This window comes from Jaculus jaculus, chromosome 5 (assembly GCF_020740685.1).
Source record: "Jaculus jaculus isolate mJacJac1 chromosome 5, mJacJac1.mat.Y.cur, whole genome shotgun sequence".
NCBI classification, from domain to species: domain Eukaryota; kingdom Metazoa; phylum Chordata; class Mammalia; order Rodentia; family Dipodidae; genus Jaculus; species Jaculus jaculus.
In genome coordinates, this window is record NC_059106.1 from 163,450,016 (window position 1) to 163,469,257 (window position 19,242).

The 19,242-nt window shown below is 47.1% G+C and overlaps 1 protein-coding gene across 3 annotated transcripts in view; it reads right to left on the bottom strand.

The window, feature by feature from the left end:
• The window catches only part of Brwd1 (bromodomain and WD repeat domain containing 1), a 134,054-nt gene extending 127,359 nt beyond the window's left edge, over window positions 1-6,695 (bottom strand). For all 3 annotated transcript variants that reach the window (XM_045149804.1, XM_045149806.1, XM_045149805.1), the window contains exons 1-4: window positions 6,487-6,695; window positions 6,316-6,374; window positions 6,192-6,221; window positions 5,952-6,011 (exon numbers count right to left, since the gene is read on the bottom strand). In XM_045149804.1, the coding sequence (XP_045005739.1) occupies window positions 5,952-6,011; window positions 6,192-6,221; window positions 6,316-6,374; window positions 6,487-6,535 (198 nt within the window). In that variant the 5' untranslated portion in view covers window positions 6,536-6,695. The remainder of the gene's footprint in view (window positions 1-5,951; window positions 6,012-6,191; window positions 6,222-6,315; window positions 6,375-6,486) is intronic.
• Between the last annotated feature and the right edge of the window lie 12,547 nt (window positions 6,696-19,242).

A 19,242-nucleotide genomic window follows, 5' to 3' on the forward strand; every position in this document is an offset into this window, starting at 1 on the left:
GTGTTTGCCTGCCAAGCCAAAGGACCCAGGTTCAATTCCCAAGACCCACATAAACCAGATGCACATGCACCTGGAGTTCATTTGCAGTGGCTGGAGACCCTGGCGTGCCCATTCTCTATCTGCCTCTCTTCTCTCTCTTCTCTCAAATAAATAAAACATTTTTTAAAGTGGTTGTACTCAATACTTTGGTCCATGTAGATATAATCTTTCTAAGTGTATTTTGCAGTTATTTAAAATTTTCAAGCACCAATTTAAATATATATATTTAAAATAAAAAATAAAAAAAAGTTGGAGCTGGAGAGATGCTTAGTGGTTAAGCACTTGCCTGTGAAGCCTAAGGACCCTGGTTCGAGGCTCGATTCCCCAGGACCCACATTAGCCAGATGCACAAGGGGGCGCACACACCTGGAGTTCATTTGTAGTGGCTGGCCGTGGCATGCCCATTCTCTCTCATCTGCCTCTTTCTGTCACTCTCAAATAAATAAAAATGAACAAAATAAAAAAATTTTTTTGAAAAATGTAAGGCCAGGAGTGGTGGCACACACCTTTGATCCACCACTTGGGATGCAGAGGTAGGAGGATCGCCAGAAGTTCAAGGCAACCCTGAGAATACATAGTGAATTCCTGGTCAGCCTGAGCTAGAGCAAGGCCCTACCTTGAAAAAAAAAAATTTTTTTTTGTTTATTAATTAAATAAAATAAACTTCAGCCAGGCTTGGTGGCACATGCCTTTAATCTCAGCACTCGGGAGGCAGAGCCAGGAGGATCACTGTGAGTTGGAGGCTAGCCTCAGACTACATACTGAATTCCAGGTCAACCTGAGCTAGAGTGAGACCCTACCTCAAAAAGTCAAAACATAAATATTTTTTTTTAAAAAGAACAAATTATTGGAGGCTGGAGAGAGGCTTTTTATCAATGGATAAAATGCTTGCCTACATTCAGGCGTGGTGGCACACGACTTTAATCCCAGCACTTAGGAGGCAGAGGTAGGAGGATCACCATGAGTTCGAGGCCACCGAGACTCCATAATGAATTCCAGGTCAGCGTGGGCTAGAGTAAGACCCTACCTCAGAAAGATAAAATACTGCCGGGTGTGGTGGTGCACGGGCGTGGTGGTGCACGCCTTTAATCCCAGAACTCAGGAGGCAGAGGCAGGAGAATCGCTGTGAGTTCTAGGCCACCCTGAGACTACATAGTGAATTTCAGGTCAGCCTGAGCTAAAGTGAGACCCTACCTGGAAAAAAAAAAAAAAAACTACAATAGCCAGGGTGGTGGCACATGCCTTTAATCCCAGCACTGGGGAGGCAAAAGTAGGAGAACAACTAAGTTTGAGACTACAGAGTTAATTCCAGGACTGCCTGAGCTAGAGTGAAACCCTACCTCAAAAAAAGAAAAATATTTAAATAATTTTTAAGGTACTTTTTTCTCCAGGAACATGAACAAGGTACTCTTCAAAGGTAAGACTGCTGATAAAACCAACAAGAGTAAAACAAGAACCACTGCAATGTTCCTGATTTGAAAAACAAAAAACACCAAGCTGGGGGCTATGGCTCAGCAATACAGCTCTTGCCTGGGCTTAGAGAGCATTTGGCTCAGAGATAAAACCTTGCTTGGTAGAGTACTGCTTATCAACCAGAGCTCTGGATGCCACAGCAGCACCACCCCACCATGTGCCCCCTCTACCAACAAAGAAAAAAAGAAAAAGAAAAAAAAAAAAAAAACCAAACCTAAAGAAATAATCTTGGCCATTACAAAGAATTTTTAGCACCTACTCTTGAAAATACTCACTTTGACAGACTGGAAAGAGGGCTTAGAGGTTAAGGTGATTTTGCCTGCAAAGCCTAAGGACCCAGGTCTGTTCCCTCAATACCCACATAAAGCCAGATGCACTAGGTGGCACATGCATCTTAGAGTTCTTTTTGTAGTGGCTAGAGACCATGCAAGAGGCCCATCCCCATTCTATCTGCCTTTCTCTCATTCTTTCTCCCCAAATAAATGTTTCAAAAAAGAAAAAAGGCTGGAGAGATGATTTAGTGGTTAAAGTGCTTGCCTGCAAAGCCTGATGAACCGAGTTCCATTTCCCAGTACCCAAGTAAAGCCAGATACAAAGAGGCACATGCATCTGAAGCCTATTTGCAGTGCTGGAGGTCCTGGAGCACCCACTCTGTCTCTCCTCTCTCTGCTTACAAAAAAATAAAAATATTTTTTAAACAAGGGTTGGGCTAGAGAGATGGCTTAGCAGTAAGTCTAAGGACCCTGATTTGAGGCTCAGTTCTCCAGGATCCACGTCAGCCAGATGCACAAGGAGGTGCATGCATCTGGAGTTCGTTTGCACTAGCTGTATTTCCTGGCGTGCCCATTCTCAATCTCTCACTATCTACCTCTTCCTCTGTCACTCTCAAATAATAAAAATAACAAATAAAAAAGGGGGAGGGATTATGGGCTGGCAAAATGGCTTAGCAGTTAAGGTGTTTGCCTGCGAAGCCTAAGGACCCTGATTCAATTCCCCAGAATCCACATAAACCAGAAGCACAAGGGGGCACATGCATCTGGAGTTCGTGTGCAGCAGCTGGAGGCCCTGGCGCGCGCGCGTGCGCACGCTCTCTCTCTCTCTCTCTCTCTCTACCTTCTTCCTCTCAAATATTTTTAAAAGGGGGGGAGAGACCAAAAAAAAAAAAAAAAAAGGCAGCAAAACCAGATGTGAGGGCGCATGCCTTTAATCCCAGCACTTGCGAGACAAAGGTAGGAGGATCACCATGAGTTCGAGGCCACCTTAAGAATACATAGTGAATTCCAGGTCAGCCTAGACTAGAGTGAGACCCTACCTCAAAAAAAAAATAAAAATAAAAAATAAAAATAGTAATTACTATTCACTTTTGAGGGCTGGAAAGATAGCCCAGTGGGGTTAAAGGCACTTGCTTGCAAGGCCTGCCCACCAGGTGTCAATTCCCGAACGACCCACGTAAGCTGGCCATAAAAAGTGGCACAAGCCAAGCATGGTGGTGCACGCCTTTAATCCCAGCACTCGGGAGGCAGAGGTAGGAGGATCGCTAAGAGTCCGAGGCCACCCTGAGACTTCATAGTCAATTCCAGGTCAGCCTGGGCTAGACTTAGACCCTACCTCGGGGAAAGAAAAAAAGAAAAAAAAACGGCACAAGTGTCTGGTTTATTTGTATGTATTAGCAAGAGACGCTGGTGTGCACATACTTATATACATACATATACACACAAGCACACTCATACAAATGTATAAAATACAATTCCCAGGCTAGAGAGATAGCTGAGCAGTTAAGGCATTTGTCTACAAAGCTAAAGGACCCAGGTTCAATTCCCCAGGACCCATGTTAGCCAGAAACATAAGGGGGCACACATCTGGAGTTTGTTTACAGTGGCTGGAGGACCTGGTGTGCCCATTCTGTCCCCTCTCCCCTTCTCTGTCAAATAAATAAATAAAATTTAAAAATAATACAATTTCCAAATCTATTTAAAAAAAAAAGGTTTCAAATATTCACTAAAAAGTGTAGGGCTGGAGATATGGCTCACTGGTTTAAGGGACTAGCTATAAAGCCTAAGGACCAGGGTTTGATGCTCCAGAACCCACACAAAGTCAGATATACAAGGTAGCACATGCACCTGGAGTTCATTTGCAGTGGCTAGAGGCCCTGGCATGCCTATTCTATCTGCCTCTTTCTCCTCCCTCAAATGAATATATATATTTTTAAAGAAGTCTAAAAAGGAGCCAAGCGTGGGGGCGCACGCCTTTAATCCCAGCACTCAGGAGGCAGAGGTAGGAGGTTTGCCGTGAGTTCAAGGCCACCCTGAGACTACATAGTGAACTCCAGGTCAGCCTGGACTGGGGGGGGGGGGGGAGTCTAAAAAGGCAAATAATGAGCCAGGAATGGTGGCACACGCCCTTAATCCCAGCATTTGGGAGGCAGAGGTAGGATCACCATGAGTTCGAGACTACCCTGAGACTACATAGTGAATTCCAGGTCAGCCTGAAACAGAGTGAGACCCTACCTCGAAAAAAACAAACAAAAAAAAGGCAAATAATAATAATAGACTTTTAGCCAGGTGTAGTGTCGCACGACTTTAATCCCAGCACTCCAGGGGCAGAAGCAAGAGGATTGAGGAGAGTTTGAGACCAGTCTGGGATTACACAGTGAAGTCCAGGTCAGCCTGGGCTACAATGAGACCCTACCTTGTGGGTGGAGGGAAACAAATGTAATATGCAAACACCTTCTGTTCATAGGTCCTGGAATCATGACACCTGTGAACTCAACACTGCACTGTGAGGGCTTTAACAGAGGGCATCGAGTTGGAAGCTAGCCTAGGCCAAGTAGCAACATAAAGCTCATCCACTCTGGTCGTTTTTTTCAACTGTATTTCTTATACAATATGCTCAATACGGGATGACAACTAAGGAAGTCCTTTCAAGTTAATACCATCAAAATAGGGCTGGAGAAATAGCTTAGTGGTTCAGGCACTTGCCTGCCAAGTCTCAGGACCCAGTGTCAATTCCGCAGGACCCACAGAAGCTCAAAGCACAAGGTTGCAAGAGTCTGGAGTTCAAGTGGCTGGCAGCCCTGGCATACCCATTCTCCTTCCTCTCATCAATAATTTTTTTTAACTTTTCTTTAAAAAAAAAAATTACTTTCCTGGAAAATGTTTATCCCATTAAGGGTCTCACTAAATCCTGCACTGGTGGGTAAGACCTTATTAAACAAGAGCAAATACAATTATACAAGAGAGAAAAGAGAAATATAATCCACATTAACAGTAGTCAAAAAAGTTTTTTTTGGACTGGGGCGATGGCTTAGCCTTTGAGGCGTTTGCATGCAAACCCAAAGGACCCAGGTTCGATTCCCCAGGACCCACATTAGCCAGATTCATAAGGTGGCACATGCATCTGGAGTTCGTTTGCAGTGGCTGGAGGCCTTGGTGCACCCATTCTCTCTGTGGGTGTACCCCTTTTCTATAAAATAAAAATGCTTTTTACAAAAAAATTTAAAAATATAACTTTTCAAAGATAGGGAGGCCAGGCGTGGTGGCACACACCTTTAATCCCAGCACCGAGGAGGCAGAAGTAGTAGGATCGCTGTGAGTTCCAGGCCACCCAGAGACTACATAGTGAATTTCAGGTCAGCCTGGGCTAGAGTGAGACCCTAATAAACTGCTCGGATCAAAATTGCTGGAGAAGCTGGGCGTGGTGGCACACGCCTTTAACCCCAGCACTGGGGAGGCAGAGGTAATAGAATCGCCTTGAGTTCGAGGCCACCGTGAGACTCCATAGTGAATTCCAGGTCAGCCTGGGCTAGAGCGAGATCCTACCTCGGGAAAAAAAAAGTGCTGGAGAATGGTATAATCACACAGCAGCAATATGAAAAATGGGGGGGGGGGGAGCTCCACACGGGGACATCACTCCTATAGTAACAAGTGACTCATTTCCTAGGGAAGAACAAGTGGTATGAAGCTCAAGGCTGTGGCAGAAAACAACCAATCAGAGCTGACTTTCCAAGTCGGGTCTGGGCAAGGTGGCCGAGAGAGCGCCCCCAGGAGTGGCTGCGATGGCACACCGCCTCCCGGTAGGGGGCCGTACCTGGAGCCACTCACCGAGGCCGTGAGCCGGGGCTTCCCCCACCCCGCGCCTCCGCAGCCACCAGCAACCTCCCACCCCCCGCCACAGGACCGTTTCCTGCCAAAACAAACCCAGACTCCTCCAAAGCGCACACAGACACACACATACGGAAAAAAATAAATAAATAAGCCAACAAACAAGCAACCCTCCGCGGATGGGGAGGGGACGGCACAAGCCTTCTCATCAAGCCCAGGGGGGCCGCCCCGTCCCGCGCCCCCTCCCCGTCCCTCCCCCGGAGCGCAGCCGCAACGTGTCCCCGGCGGAGGGCGCGCGGACGGGAGGGGGCTGGGGTGGGAGACGCGCTCGCCGCTCACCAATTCCTCGTAGCTCCTGTTGTGCTCGTTGCCCTCCCAGTCCAACCTCTTCGGCAGCAGCTGGGAAAAAGAAAAAGAGAGAGAGAGAGAGAGAGAGAGAGAGAGAGAGGGAGAGAGGGGACACGAGAGACGCAAGAGTGACCACCTCTGCGGCACGGTGGGGGGGGGTCGGGGATGGGGGTTCGGGGAGGGGACGCGCGGGTACGGTGCACACGCATCCGCACACGCACACGCACACACCTGGTACTGTTCCAGCTCCTGCACCAGCACCTGCGGGGCGGAGAGAGAGATGCGCCCGTGTGAGCCCGGGCACGGCGACGGCCCCGCTGCACCCCCCGGCCCGCCCCGGCCCGGCCCTACTCACCTGGGCCGCTCGGCGACACGGGCCGGCCGATAGGTACCGGGCGATGAGGAAGTACAGCTCTGCGGGCAGAGGGAGACACGGGGTGGAGGAGGAGGAAGGAGAAGAGTCGGGTCAGGACCGAACGGGGCAAGAGGACGTGGGCAAGTGGGCACGTCGCGCCCCGCGTCTTACCGGACTCGATGAGAGGCACCGGACGTCGGGCGGACGAAGGCTCCACCATGGCCGGGCTCGGGGAAGGAGAGGGAAAAGGGGGAGGGAAGAGGCGAGCGGAAAAGAACCGCGTAGGCCGCGCCGAGGCCTGACGACCGGGAAGGGAGGGGGAGGGAGGGAGCGGTGATCGGCGTCCCCTTGCTCAGGCGCGCGCCTCCGCCGCCATGCCGTGCGCGCCGCCTGCGCCGTGCGTGCGTGCGTGCGTGCGTGCGTCCGCGCGCGCGGCAGCGGAGAAATAGCTCCGGCCCTCGGGAAGGGCGGGGGTAAAGTAGTCCCCGCCGGGGATCCGCCCCCTTTCCCACCCCCCACCTCCCGAGCGAACGGAGGCGGGCTCTGAACCTCGTCTGCGTTGAGTTAAGGTGGGAAAACTCCGGATGTTGCAGGATCCCGGGTGAGGAGCGAGTGGAGGCGATGGGGACGGAACGCGCGTGTCTCGGATCCCTGCGCGCGGTGAAGCGGCAGCCCGCCTTCGTGCGGATGCTCGGCGGCCAGCGGTCGCCCGGGGCGGAGGTCGGCGGGCCAGCGTCCAGCCCGGGCTCTGCTGCAGGGCTTCTAAGGACGGTCACCTGAGGACAGACACGGGGCTCGTCCCCACCGACAGGGCTGCGCGAGGACCACCACGGATGCCCCCCCAGCCCGGGGCGTGTGCGTCACCGCCTGCCGCAGTCCCCGGCACCCCCACCGGCAGGGACAGGCCCGGGGATGGGGTGACTTAGCCCGATGCGTCCTAGGGCCGATTGCCAGGGCGGGAGGCGGGGGGAAGGGGCGGAGATGTGTCACTAGGGGGACGACTGGAGGATTGTTGAGGTTGGAGACATACCTGGAGCGGGGCCAGGAAATTCCCTTAATGACCACGCCAGGCTTCTGACCTCACCGGATTCGTCCCTTCACGTCCAGTGTGTCCTGGTTCTGAGCTGTAAAGGACATCGGGGAACAGGAAAAAAAAAAAAAAAGAGTCTCTTGCCCGCTGCATAGACAGGCTGCACTGGGGGCCCTGATGGGAGCGGCACTCACTGCTCGCACCTGTGACGGGATCTACCTTGACCAAGCCACCTAACGGAGTCTTAGTTTTTCTCACCTGTAAAATGCAACCGAGAGTGCCTTGGTTGTGAGGATTTAATGAGTTAAGTACGTTTCCAGCATGCAAGTAAACACAATATCTGAGTTGATTTCCATTGTCTGCATCAAATAATGAAAACTCTGCGTGCGTGCGTGTGCGTGTGTGAGTGTGTGACATCGATGGGATTTTAGAAAATGAAATAATAAGCCCCAGCTTTGCATCAAAGACTTGTCTTTTAGGGAAAATGGAAGCAAATAATAACATACCTAGGGCAAAAGTTAGAAAAGAGAGCAACTTTCCTAAGAGAACTGTATGGAAGTTTGCCATTGGTCGAGTACAGGACCCGGTTATTTCAGGCATCTAAGCAACTAAAAAGGCTAAGACAAAAATAGCTTTACAAGGGGCTGGAGAGATGGCTTAGTGGTTGAGCGCTTGCCTGTGAAGCCTAAGAACCCCGGCTCGAGGCTCCTATTCCCCAGGACCCACGTTAGCCAGATGCACAAAGGGCCGCACGTGTCTGGAATTTGTTTGCAGTGGCCGGAAACCCTGGCGCCGATTCTCTCTCCTCTGTCTGTCACTCTCAAATAAAAATAAACAAAAAATTTTTAAAAAATAGCTTTACAAGTTTAAAGAATTCGGGGTTAGAGCTGAGAATGGAGCTCATTTGGTTAAGACTACTCTGGAGTGAACAAGCACAAAGTCAGAAGATGATATTGGGAACAACTGGATTCCAAGCAAAGGTCGAGTCCAAGGGGCAGGGGAAAAAAAAAGTTTCAGCAAAACCCAAAGTAGAATGTATACAGTAGAGCCAAATGCAAGAATGGAGGGTAGGTGAGGTTGAGGTGGAGTGTGAAAGAATCTCAGGTGGGACTTAGTGGGTCACACTGCCACCACCCAAAATCCAGCATACACGATAGCTAATAAAGCGTTAAAGATGGATAACTGCTTGCAACAACTTGATTATTTGAAGTTATAATTCAAATAGCCCTATGGGACAGTATGACCTGATTTTGAAAGAGGACAAAGTTTGCAGCTTTTAGTGTCTTTTACTCCCCAGATGAAATACATAACTATGCAACTCGGTCAGTCGTTAAATGTTTAAAGCTGGCTCCCTCCACATCTTTCTCATTTGCAAACTTTTGAGAGTCACAAGATTCTAAGAGACTACTTCTAGCAGGTCCCCACTAACTGAGGACAAGCAAGGTGAATTCAAGCCAGCAGCTAAGATTGGCTTTGGGGTAAGTAGAGATAAGTTGAAGTAACAAGGAAAACTATTAAATGGTAGAAGCTAGGTTACATGAAGCAAGGCTGGAAATTGTCAACAACTGGTGAGTATACACCTTCCAGGCAATGGTAATATTTTAGCCCTGGTCAAAGCAGTCCTCCTAGGTGAATATGCAGACCCAGAACAGAGGCTCCGGGCGCCATTGGTGCCCCAGCGTCACCAGGAGCAAGAAGCCCAGACATATGGAAAGTGTCCCAGGGGTGTACAGCGAGCCCCAAGCAGCCAGCCCCCGGGAGCCACACCACCCTAGACCCAACCAAGGGTGCCAAAATCCTCCTCTTGCTCCATTTCACAGAGGGAACAGACCTGAAACATTGCACTAGACTGTTCAGCTGCCCACAAAAGCTGAAATTGGAAAAGCCAGGCAATAAAGTGCAGGTGACACCATGTATCACAAATGACCCTGACATTGTTACTTTTTTTTTTTTTTTTTTTTCGAGGTAGGGTTTCATTCTAGTCCAGGCTAACCTGGAATTCACTGTGTAGTCTCAAGGTAGCAGTGAACTCAAGGTGATCTACCGCTGCCCCCCAAGTGCTGGGATTAAAGGTATGGGCCACTCCACCCAGAATTTTTTCTTTTTTTTTTTAGGCAGGATCTCACTCTAACCCAGACTGACCTAGAATTCTGCAGCCTAACTGGCTTTGAACTCACATCAATCCTACTACCTAGGCCTCCCTAGTGCTGGAATTACAGGTATGAGCCACCATGTCCATCTGTTTTCTAGTACTAGGCTTCAAAGCCAGGGCCTCGTACATTCTAGGAAAGCACTCTACCAACAGAACTAGAAAGTTTAAGCAAAGACAGCCAGGTGAAGTGGCTCACACCTTACATCTTAGCACTTGGGAGGTGGAGGCAGATGGATCAGAAGTTCAAGGTCATCTTGGCTACATAGGGAGTTTGAAGCTAGTTTAGGTTAATTGAGACCCTGTCTCAAAAAACAGCTGGTTACAGATGACTGGGCTTCTGAGTGAGAAGGAAAAAACTCAGTAGCAGAGGCAGTAAGTTAAAAAGGAGATATGAAGGGAAGAGAAAGGAAGGGAGGAAGGTACTTAATAGGTTAGTATTGTATATATGTAAGTAGAATGATTGAGATGGGGAGGGGATATGGTGGAGAATGGAATTTCAAAGGAGAAAGTGGGGGGGAGGTATTACCATGGGATATTTTTTATAATCATGGAAAATATTAATAAAAATTGAGAAAAAAAATAAAATAATTTCATAAGAGAAAAAAACACCCGAGCGTGGTGGGGCATGCCTTTAATCCCAGCACTCAGGGGGCAGAGATAGGAGGATTGCCCACCATGAGTTTGAGGCAACCCTGAGACTACATAGTGAATTCTGGGTCAGCCTGAACCAGAGTGAGACCCTACCTCGAAAAACCAAAAAAATAAAAATAATTAGGCCGAGCATGTTGGTGCACTTGGGAGGGAGACTGAGGTAGGAGGATTGCTGTGAATTTGAGGCCACCTGGAGCTACAGAGTGAGTTCTAGCGAGTGTGACACCCTACCTGGACCCCCCCCCCCATCAAAAGACAACAAATTAATCTGGTCCCAACATTTCACATAACAGGGTGCTCAGAAAATGATGATTTTCTGACATGGTGGTGCACACCTTTAATACCAGCACTAGGGAGGAAGGCACAGGTAGAAGGAAAAAGAAAATCAGCTTAGGATGCATTGCATGACTGTCTCAAAAAGACAAAGGAAGGGGCTGGAGAGATGGCTTAGTGGTTAAGGCATTTACCTGCAAAGCCAAAGGACCCCAATTTGACTCCCCAGGACCCATGTAAACCAGATGCACAAGGGGCACATGCATCTAGAGTTTGTTTGCAGTGGCTACAGGCCCTGGCACACCCATTCTCTCCCTCTGGTGCGCTCTCGCTCTTGCTCTCTCTCTCTCTCTCTCTCTGCTTGCAAATTAAGTAAATAAATTTAAAATTTTATATATACATATATGTATATTTTTTTTTGAGGCAGAGTTTTGCTCTAGTCCAGGCTGACCTGGAATTCACTATATAGTCCCAGGCTGGTCTTGAACTCATGGTGATCCTCCTACCTCTGCCTCACAAGTGCTGGGATTAAAGGTGTGCGCCACCATGCCCGGCCCAGGAAGAAAAGTATTTAAAAAAAAAACTGTGACACACAATCAGTTCCTATACATGAAATCAAGCGTGCACGTGCACACAACCCTGCTATGTCTTAGGCAACAAGCAGTGTTTGGAAAACCTCCAGGGCAGGAACAGTGTGGCTCACAGGTCTAGACTTCTGTTTTACAAATCGCTTTTAAATGGAAGGGTTAAAATGGGCATGGTGGCACAGGACTTTAATCTCAGCAGAGGAGGTAGACCACCCTGAGACTACATAGTGAATTCCAGGTCATCCTGAGCTAGACTGAGACCCTACCTTGAAAAAAAAAAAGAAGAAAAAGAAAGAAAGAAATGGAAGGGTTAATGTCTTGCTGGATGTGCAGAGGAATTTGAAAGAAACAGCGGCAGGATAGGCCCTCAGTACAGTACGTGTAGAGCTTGTCACATTCCTCGTTCCTGAGGCCCCTTTTCCATCCATGAACGGTGTCATCTTTCCCTTGGGACCTTTTCTTCCCTTTAACCCAACCAGCTGTCCCCTTTGTGCTTCTTGTCCCTGCCTCCCTCAGCAAATTGTTTCCACATTTATCTCCTGCCTCTCCCCACTCAGGGCTTCTGTCTCTGTTTGCAGCTTGCGGGCGTTGACCCTGCCTGTCTCTAGGCCTTGCTTTGAAATGTTCCCCACAGCATTAAACAGGGCTGCTGAACAAGACATTAGGAATGTGGGAGCTGCATCCAGAATGGGTCTGTGTCTGGGAGTCAGAGCTGAGTAATATTTCTCTCTCTCTCTCTCTCTCTCTCACTCTCTCTCTCTCTCTCTCTGTGTGTGTGTGTGTGTGTGTGTGTGTGTGTGTAAGTTCAATGGGATCTACAAAACAAATAGCTACTACTACTAAAAAATGAGTTTGGTGAGGTTGTAGGATACAGGATCTATATGCAATGCTAGTTACTATAAAAAGCATGAACTAGCCAGGCCTGGTGGTGCACGCCTTTAATCCCAGCACTCAGGAGGACGAGGTAGGAGGATCACCTTAAGTTCAAGGCCACCCTGAGACTACATAGTGAATTCCAGGTCAGCCTGGACCAGAGTGAGACCCTAACTTGAAAAACAAAAAAAAAAAAATTCCATTTCAGCTTGGGCTAAAGTGATACCCTTCCTCAACACCCCTACCCCCTAAGCAATAAATAAATAAATAAATAATAAATAAATAACTAAAATATACACACACACACACACACACACACACATATATATATATATATATTTGAGCTGAGTATGGTGATTCATGTCTTTTATCCCAGCATTTGGGAGGCAAAACTAGGGATTCCCTTGAGTATTAAACCACCCTGAGATTACATAGTGAATTCTAGGGTCAGCCTGGGCTAGAGTGAGACCCTATCTCAAAAAAAAATAAGAGGGCTGGAAGGATGGCTTATTGGTAGAAGCACTTGCCTGGTTCGATTCCCCAGGACCCACAGAAGCCTGAGGTACAAGGTGGCGCATGTGTCTGGAGTGTGCAGCAGCTGGGGGGCCTGGCATGCCCATTTTCTCTCTCTGTCTTTCAAATAATAAAAAAAAAAAAAATTAAAAATTTTTTTCTAAGCCAGGCATACCTGGCTGACCTGGAATTCACTATGTAGTCTCAGGGTGGCCTCGAACTCACAGCAATCCTCCTACCTCTGCCTCCCGAGCGCTGGGATTAAAAGCATGCACAACCATGCCTGGCAACAGACAGAGAGAGAGAGAGAAAGAGAGAAAATGGGTGCTCCAGGGCTTTGGGCCACTACAAACGAACGCCAGACACGTGCACCCCCTTGTGCATCTGGCTAACATGGGTCCTGAGGAACTCGAGCCTTGAACTAGGGGTCCTTAGGCTTCACAGGCAAGTGCTTAACCACTAAGCCATCTCTCCAGCCCAGTTATTTACTTTTTATTGACAGCTTACATAATTATAGACAATAACCCATAGTAATTCCTTCCCTCCCCCTACTTTTCCCTTTGAAATTCCACTCTCCATCATACCCTTCCCCTTCTCAATCAGTGTCTCTCTTTTTTTTTTTTTTTTTTGTGGTTTTTCGAGGTAGGGTCTCACTCTGGTCCAGGCTGACCTGGAATTAACTCTGTAGTCTCAGGGTGGCCTTGAACTCACGGCGATCCTCCTACCTCTGCCTCCCGAGTGCTGGGATTAAAGGCGTGTGCCACCACGCCCGGCATCTCTCTTATTTTGATGTCATCATCTTTTTCTCCTATTATGATGGTCTTGTGTAGGTAGTGTCAGACACTGTGAGGTCATGGATATCCAGTCCATTTTGTGTCTGGGAAGAGCACATTGTAAGGAGTCCTACCCTTCCTTTGGCTCTTACATTCTTTCTGCCACCTCTTCCACAATGGACCCTGAGCCTTGGAAGGTGTGAAAGAGATGTTTCAGTGCTGAGCATGCCTCTGTCACTTCTTCCCAGCACCATGATGCCTTCTGAGTCATCCCAAGGTGACTGACATCTTCTCTAACCAAAAGTGAGAGTAGCATTAAGATATGGGTGTGAACATTAAGAGAACTGCTTACCAGACAGTTTGGTGAGCATAATATATATATTTAGCAGACACCAGCAGATGTTACACCCTTAGGGCTCATGACTACTCCTGTCGCAGGTTTTCAATACCAGGCTTATATTCCCTACCATGGAGCAAGCCTCCAGCCCAAAAAATAAAATATTTTTAAAAGTTTTTTGTTCTATTTTGTTTTTATCTATTTTTAAAGTTTTTATTTTTATTTGAGCCAAAGAGAAGAAGAAAAAAAAGAATGAATGAAAGAGACAGAATGGGCACATCAGGGCTCCTAGCCACTGCAAATGAACTCCAGAGGCATGCACCACCATGTGCATCTGGCCTACATGGGACCTGGAGAATTGAACCTAGGTCCTTAGGCTTCAAAGGCAAGCACCTTAACTGCTAAGCTCTCTCTCCAGCATTTGTGTTTTGTGTTTTGTTTTTTGTTTTGTTATGTTTTTGGTTTTGGTTTTGCTTTTTCGAGGTAGAGTCTCACTCTAGCCCAGGCTGGCCTAGAATTTACTATATAGTTTCAGGGTGGCCTTGAACTCATGGCGATTCCCCAGGACCCACGTTAGCCAGATGCACAAAGGGCCGCACGCATCTGTCTGGATTCGTTTGCAGTGGCCTAAGGCCCTAGCACGCCCATTCTCTCTCTCTCTCCCTCTGCCTCTTTCTGACTCTGTCTCTCTCAAATAAATAAATAAAAAAAATTTTTTAAGTAGGTTCTTATGGGGCTCTAATCTATTTATTCTGAACCACCAAAATTATTTCCATCTAGCCACCTAGATTTCTTTTGAAGTTGTTGCTTATCTCAATAATAAGTTTATTATTAAGATAATAGAGCTCCCCTTTAATCCCAGCACCCTTGAGCGGCACAGGTAGGAGGGTCACTCTGAGTTTGAGGCCATCCTGAGACTCCTGGAATTCACTCTGTAGTCTCAGGGTGGCCTTGAACTCACAGTGATCGATCCTCCTACCTCTGCCTTCCGAGTGCTGGGATTAAAGGCATGTGCCACCACGCCCGGCTTCGTGTCTCCCTTTCCATGTTAGAGCCAGAGGCCCTGGGGCCAGAAGCTGAGAAAGGAGTAAGGATTCCAAGTAGGGAAGAGTGTGGTCCAACAGAAGCCCGCACATTCCTGCTGCCTCTCCTCCTGCTGTTAGCAAATGCTACTGTCTTGCCTCAGGAGGACTTTGTACCTTTGTCACATAGCCGAGTCACACCCGGCCCAGGCTCTGAGAAGCCTCCAGATGCTCCCGAAGAGGCAGCAGCTTCAAGTGAGCTTCAGGCCAGCTGCTAGCCCAGGTCAGATGGCAGCTAGTCGACAGTGGACTTGAGCACCAGCCGTACCAGGACGTCTCGGTTCTTGTATCCCGCCTCCCTTTCCTAGTCTGATGTGACGGGCCCATGACAGCCGGTCCTAACAGTAATGTACAAGGAAGAGAGTTCCAGACAATGCACTTCAGGGGCCGGGGAGATGGCTTAGCAGTTAAAGACAACTTGCTTGCAAAGATTGCCAGGCCCTGGTTCAATTCTCCATACTCACATAAAGCCACATGACAGAGTAACATATGTGCTTGGAGTTTGTTTGCAGTGGCCACAGGCCCTGGCATGCTCATTTTCTCTCTCTCTCTCCCTGGTGTACCTACCTCCTCCTTGCTGGGAGAAAGCACCTAATCAAAAGCAGCTGATGTGCCAGGCATGGTGGGGCACACTTTTAATCCGGGACTCGGGAGGCAGAGGTAGGAGGATCACCATGAGTTCAAGGCCACCCCGAGACTGCACAGTGAATTCCAGGTCAGCCTAGACTAGAGTGAGACCCTACCTCAAAAAAAAAAAAAAAAAAACCTAATAGGAGGGAAGGATTTATTTTGGCTTACAATTTCAAGGGCCTTTATGGTGGCAAGGGAAAGATGGTAGAGCAGAGGCTGGACATCACCTACTGACCAGCATTAGGTGGACATCATAGCAGGAGAGTAAGCTCTAACAAGGAGGAGCTGGCTCTCACACCCAAAAGCCTGCCCCCAACACCACACCTCCTCCAGCAAGGCTCCACCCCCCAAGATGCTATCAGCTGGGAACCAAACACATACCTGAGTTTATGAGGGACATCTGATCTAAACCACCACACTCCCTACAGGTGCATACATTTAAATAAATAATTTTTTTTTAAACCAGGAGTTGTGGCTCATGTCTTTAATCCCAGTACTCAAGAGGCAGAAGTAAGAAGATTGTCATGAGTTCGAGGCCAGCCTGGGCTAAATACTGTACCTTGAGAAACCAAACCAAAACAAAAATGTGATAACAATTAATTGCCTATAAGGATTGCATGAAACATGTATTAGCTACTGTGTCTATAAGTCCTTTTTTATTAATGTCTATGCTGATTTTTTTGTTGTTTGTGGTTTTTTGTTTGTTTTTGTTTTTGGAGAGAGCCTCAGCCTCCAAAGGGCTAGAATTGTAGTATGCACATAAGCAATCGATGCCCAGCACCTTAGAATAGTATGTTGCCATGCTGTAGTAAAGAGTGGGGGCTGTTAAGGGGGTCCTGGGTAACTGAAGAAAAGAAACAGATCAAACATGAGCAGCAAGCTGGTCAGCATCCTTGAGCCTATCTCCTCTCCCCTCCCTTATAAGTAATTGTGATCAATTCTGTTTTTGTTGTTGTTGTTGTAAATCCTACTTAACAAGTTCAAAGTAACCAGTATCAGAAGATAAGCATCACACTGTGTGAGACAAAGAGAATAAAGTGTATATAAGGCAATGCTCCCTGTGTACTGGGGTCAGTCTTTGGATTTGAATCCCCTGAGCCCATGCTTGGCACAGTAAAAGCTGTTTCCTGGTAGAAAAGCTTTGGTGTTCTGCCTGTCTGTCAGAGAGTCCTATTAGACAGTATTATAGACATGCACCGCCGTGGCCTGCTAAACTGGTTGCACCCTTAACTGAATTAGATGCTAAAAGAATGTGCTTTTGGGCTGGAGAGATGGCTTAGTGATTAAGGCACTTGCTTGTAAGCCTAATGGCTCAAGTTCAAATCCCCAGTACCCATGTAAAGCCAGATGCACAAAGTGGCATATGCATCTGGAGTTTAAAAAAAAAAAAGAATGTGCTTTTGGCCAGGTGGGGTGGCTCACACCTATGATCTCAGAACAGGGGAGAGGATCACTTTGCATTGGAAACCAACCTGGGCTAGAGTGAAACCCTGCCTCAAAAGAACAAAAGACAGCTGGGTGTGCTGGCGCATGCCTTTAATCTCAGCACTTGGGAGGCAGAGGTAGGAGGATCACTGTGAGTTCGAGGCCACCCTGAAACTACATAGTGAGTTCCAGCCTGGACTAGAGTGAGACCCTACCTCGAGAAAAAAAATAATAATTAAAAAATTATTTTTAAGGAAAGAGGCTAGGGGATGGGCACACCAGGACCTTTAGCCACTGCAAACGAATTCCAGATGCATGTGCTACTATGTGTATCTGGCTTTACATGGGTATCGGGGAATCAAACCTGGGTCGTTAGGCCTTGCAGACAAGCACCTTAACTGCTGAGCCATCACTCTAGCACATGCATCTGGAGTTCATTTGCAGTGTGAAGAGGGCCTGGCTTGCCATTCTTTCTCTACTTGCAAATAAATAAATAAAAAATAATGCATATATATGTATATTTTTTAAAATTTAATTAATTATTTATTTGCAAGCAGGGAGAGATAGAGAGAAGAGAGGCAGATAGAGACAGAATAGATGCACCAGGGTCTCCAGCCACTGCAAACGAATTTCTGATGCATGTGCCCCTTGTGCATCTGGCTCATGTGTGTCCTGGAGAATCAAACCTGGGTCCTTTGGCTTCACAGGCATGCACCTTAACTGCTAAACCATCTCTCCAGCCACGTGTGTGTGTGTGTGTGTGTGTGTGTGTGTGTGTGTGTGTGTGTATATATATATATATATATTTTTTTTTTTAAGTAGGGTTTTACTCTAGTCCACACTAACCTGGAATTCACTATGTAGTCTCAAGGTGGACTCGAATTCATGGTGATATTCCTACCTACCTCTCCCTCCCAAGTGCTGGGATTAAGAGCATGCGCCACCACACCTGGTTTAAACAAAATTTTTCTTAAAAAAGAAGGTAACTTTCAGAGCTCATTGCCTCTCTCTCTCTTTCTCTAATTAATTAATTAATTAAAAATAGGACCCGGGTTAGGTGGTACATACCTTTAGTCCCAGCACTCAGGAGGCAGAGGTAGGAGGATCGCCATGAGTTCAAGGCCACCCTGAGACTACATAGTGAATTCCAGGTCAGCCTGAACTAGAGTGACTCCACCTGGAAAATGCAGAAAAACAAAAACAAATCACAAGTTGACTCTCAGGCGGTTACCGTGTGGAATGGACACTGATAACACAGTGGGTAATTTTGAAGACATGCACACAAAAGTCACGAAGAGGACCACAAACCCACCTGACCTACTTCCATTCTGGCTAGCATTGTCTATACAGGCTTTCAAGTTATTATTATTATTATTATTATTATTATTTTGCAAGGTAGGGTCTCACTCTGATCAAGGCTGACCTGGAATTAGTTATGACCTGGAATTAATTATGGAGTCTCAGGATGGCCTTGAACTCACAGCAGTACTCCTACCTCTGCCTCCTGAGTGCTGGGATTAAAGGCATGCACCACCACGCCTGGCTCAAGATTTAATTTTTTGAGACAGGCCCCATTCTTCAGCCCAGGGTGGCCTTGAACTCCTGATTCTCTCTGCCTCAGCCTCCCAAGTTCTGGGATAGCAAATTTACAAACTTGAGCCACCACTTCCATGTGGCAGATTTTTTTTTTTCTACTGAAGCAAAATATTTATTCTAAGTTAGTTATTTTAAGCAGTAGTTTCCCCCCTCAACAGACTTGTGAAAACCACATCTTTTAAATCTGTAAATAATGTGATCAAAATAATCTTAATCTTTGAAATCTCACAAGAATTTATATTTTAAAATCCACTCTGAATATCAAGGCTGCAAGAATAATAACACTTCCTAAATACAAATATTTTACAGCTGTATCCAAAAAGGAAAAAAAAACAAAAACGAAAAACACACATATGCTTGGTTAAGGGCTAAAGTCACCCAAGCAACCAAAACTAAAATATCCAAACTATTAGTATTAATTTAATACAATTATAACTTCAATAGTCACTTTGTCATTGATTGCTTGAGCATGGCATGAGTGTCTCCTCCCTGGTCTCTGCACTGCCAGCAATCACGTGTGCATCGCCCCACATGTTCTCTGGGTGTACTTTTAAATATTTTTATTTATTTGAGAGTGGCAGACAGAGAGAGAAAGAGGCAGAGAGAGACAGAGAATGGGCGTGCCAGGGCCTCCAGCCACTGCAAACGAACTCCAGATGCATCTGGCTAACGTGGGTCCTGGGGAATTGAGCCTCGAACCAGGGTCCTTAGGCTTCTCAGGCAAGCACTTAACCACTAAGCCATCTCTCCAGCCCCTGGGTGTACTTTTAAAAAGCTGCCGCACACACTTCTCTCAACTAAGCAGGTAACAGGGAAGAACAGCAAAAGCTAAGCAAGGCAAGTGCTCTCTCTTTGGGATATGATTATTTCCCTTGTGCACAAAGTATTCAACATAAGAAAAGGAAAAGAACGATTTCTTTTCTTTTCTTTTTTTTTTTTTTTTTTGTATCTCTCAACAGTCAAGCTGAGGTCACTGGGTCAGATTAACCCCGAGCATTTCGATGC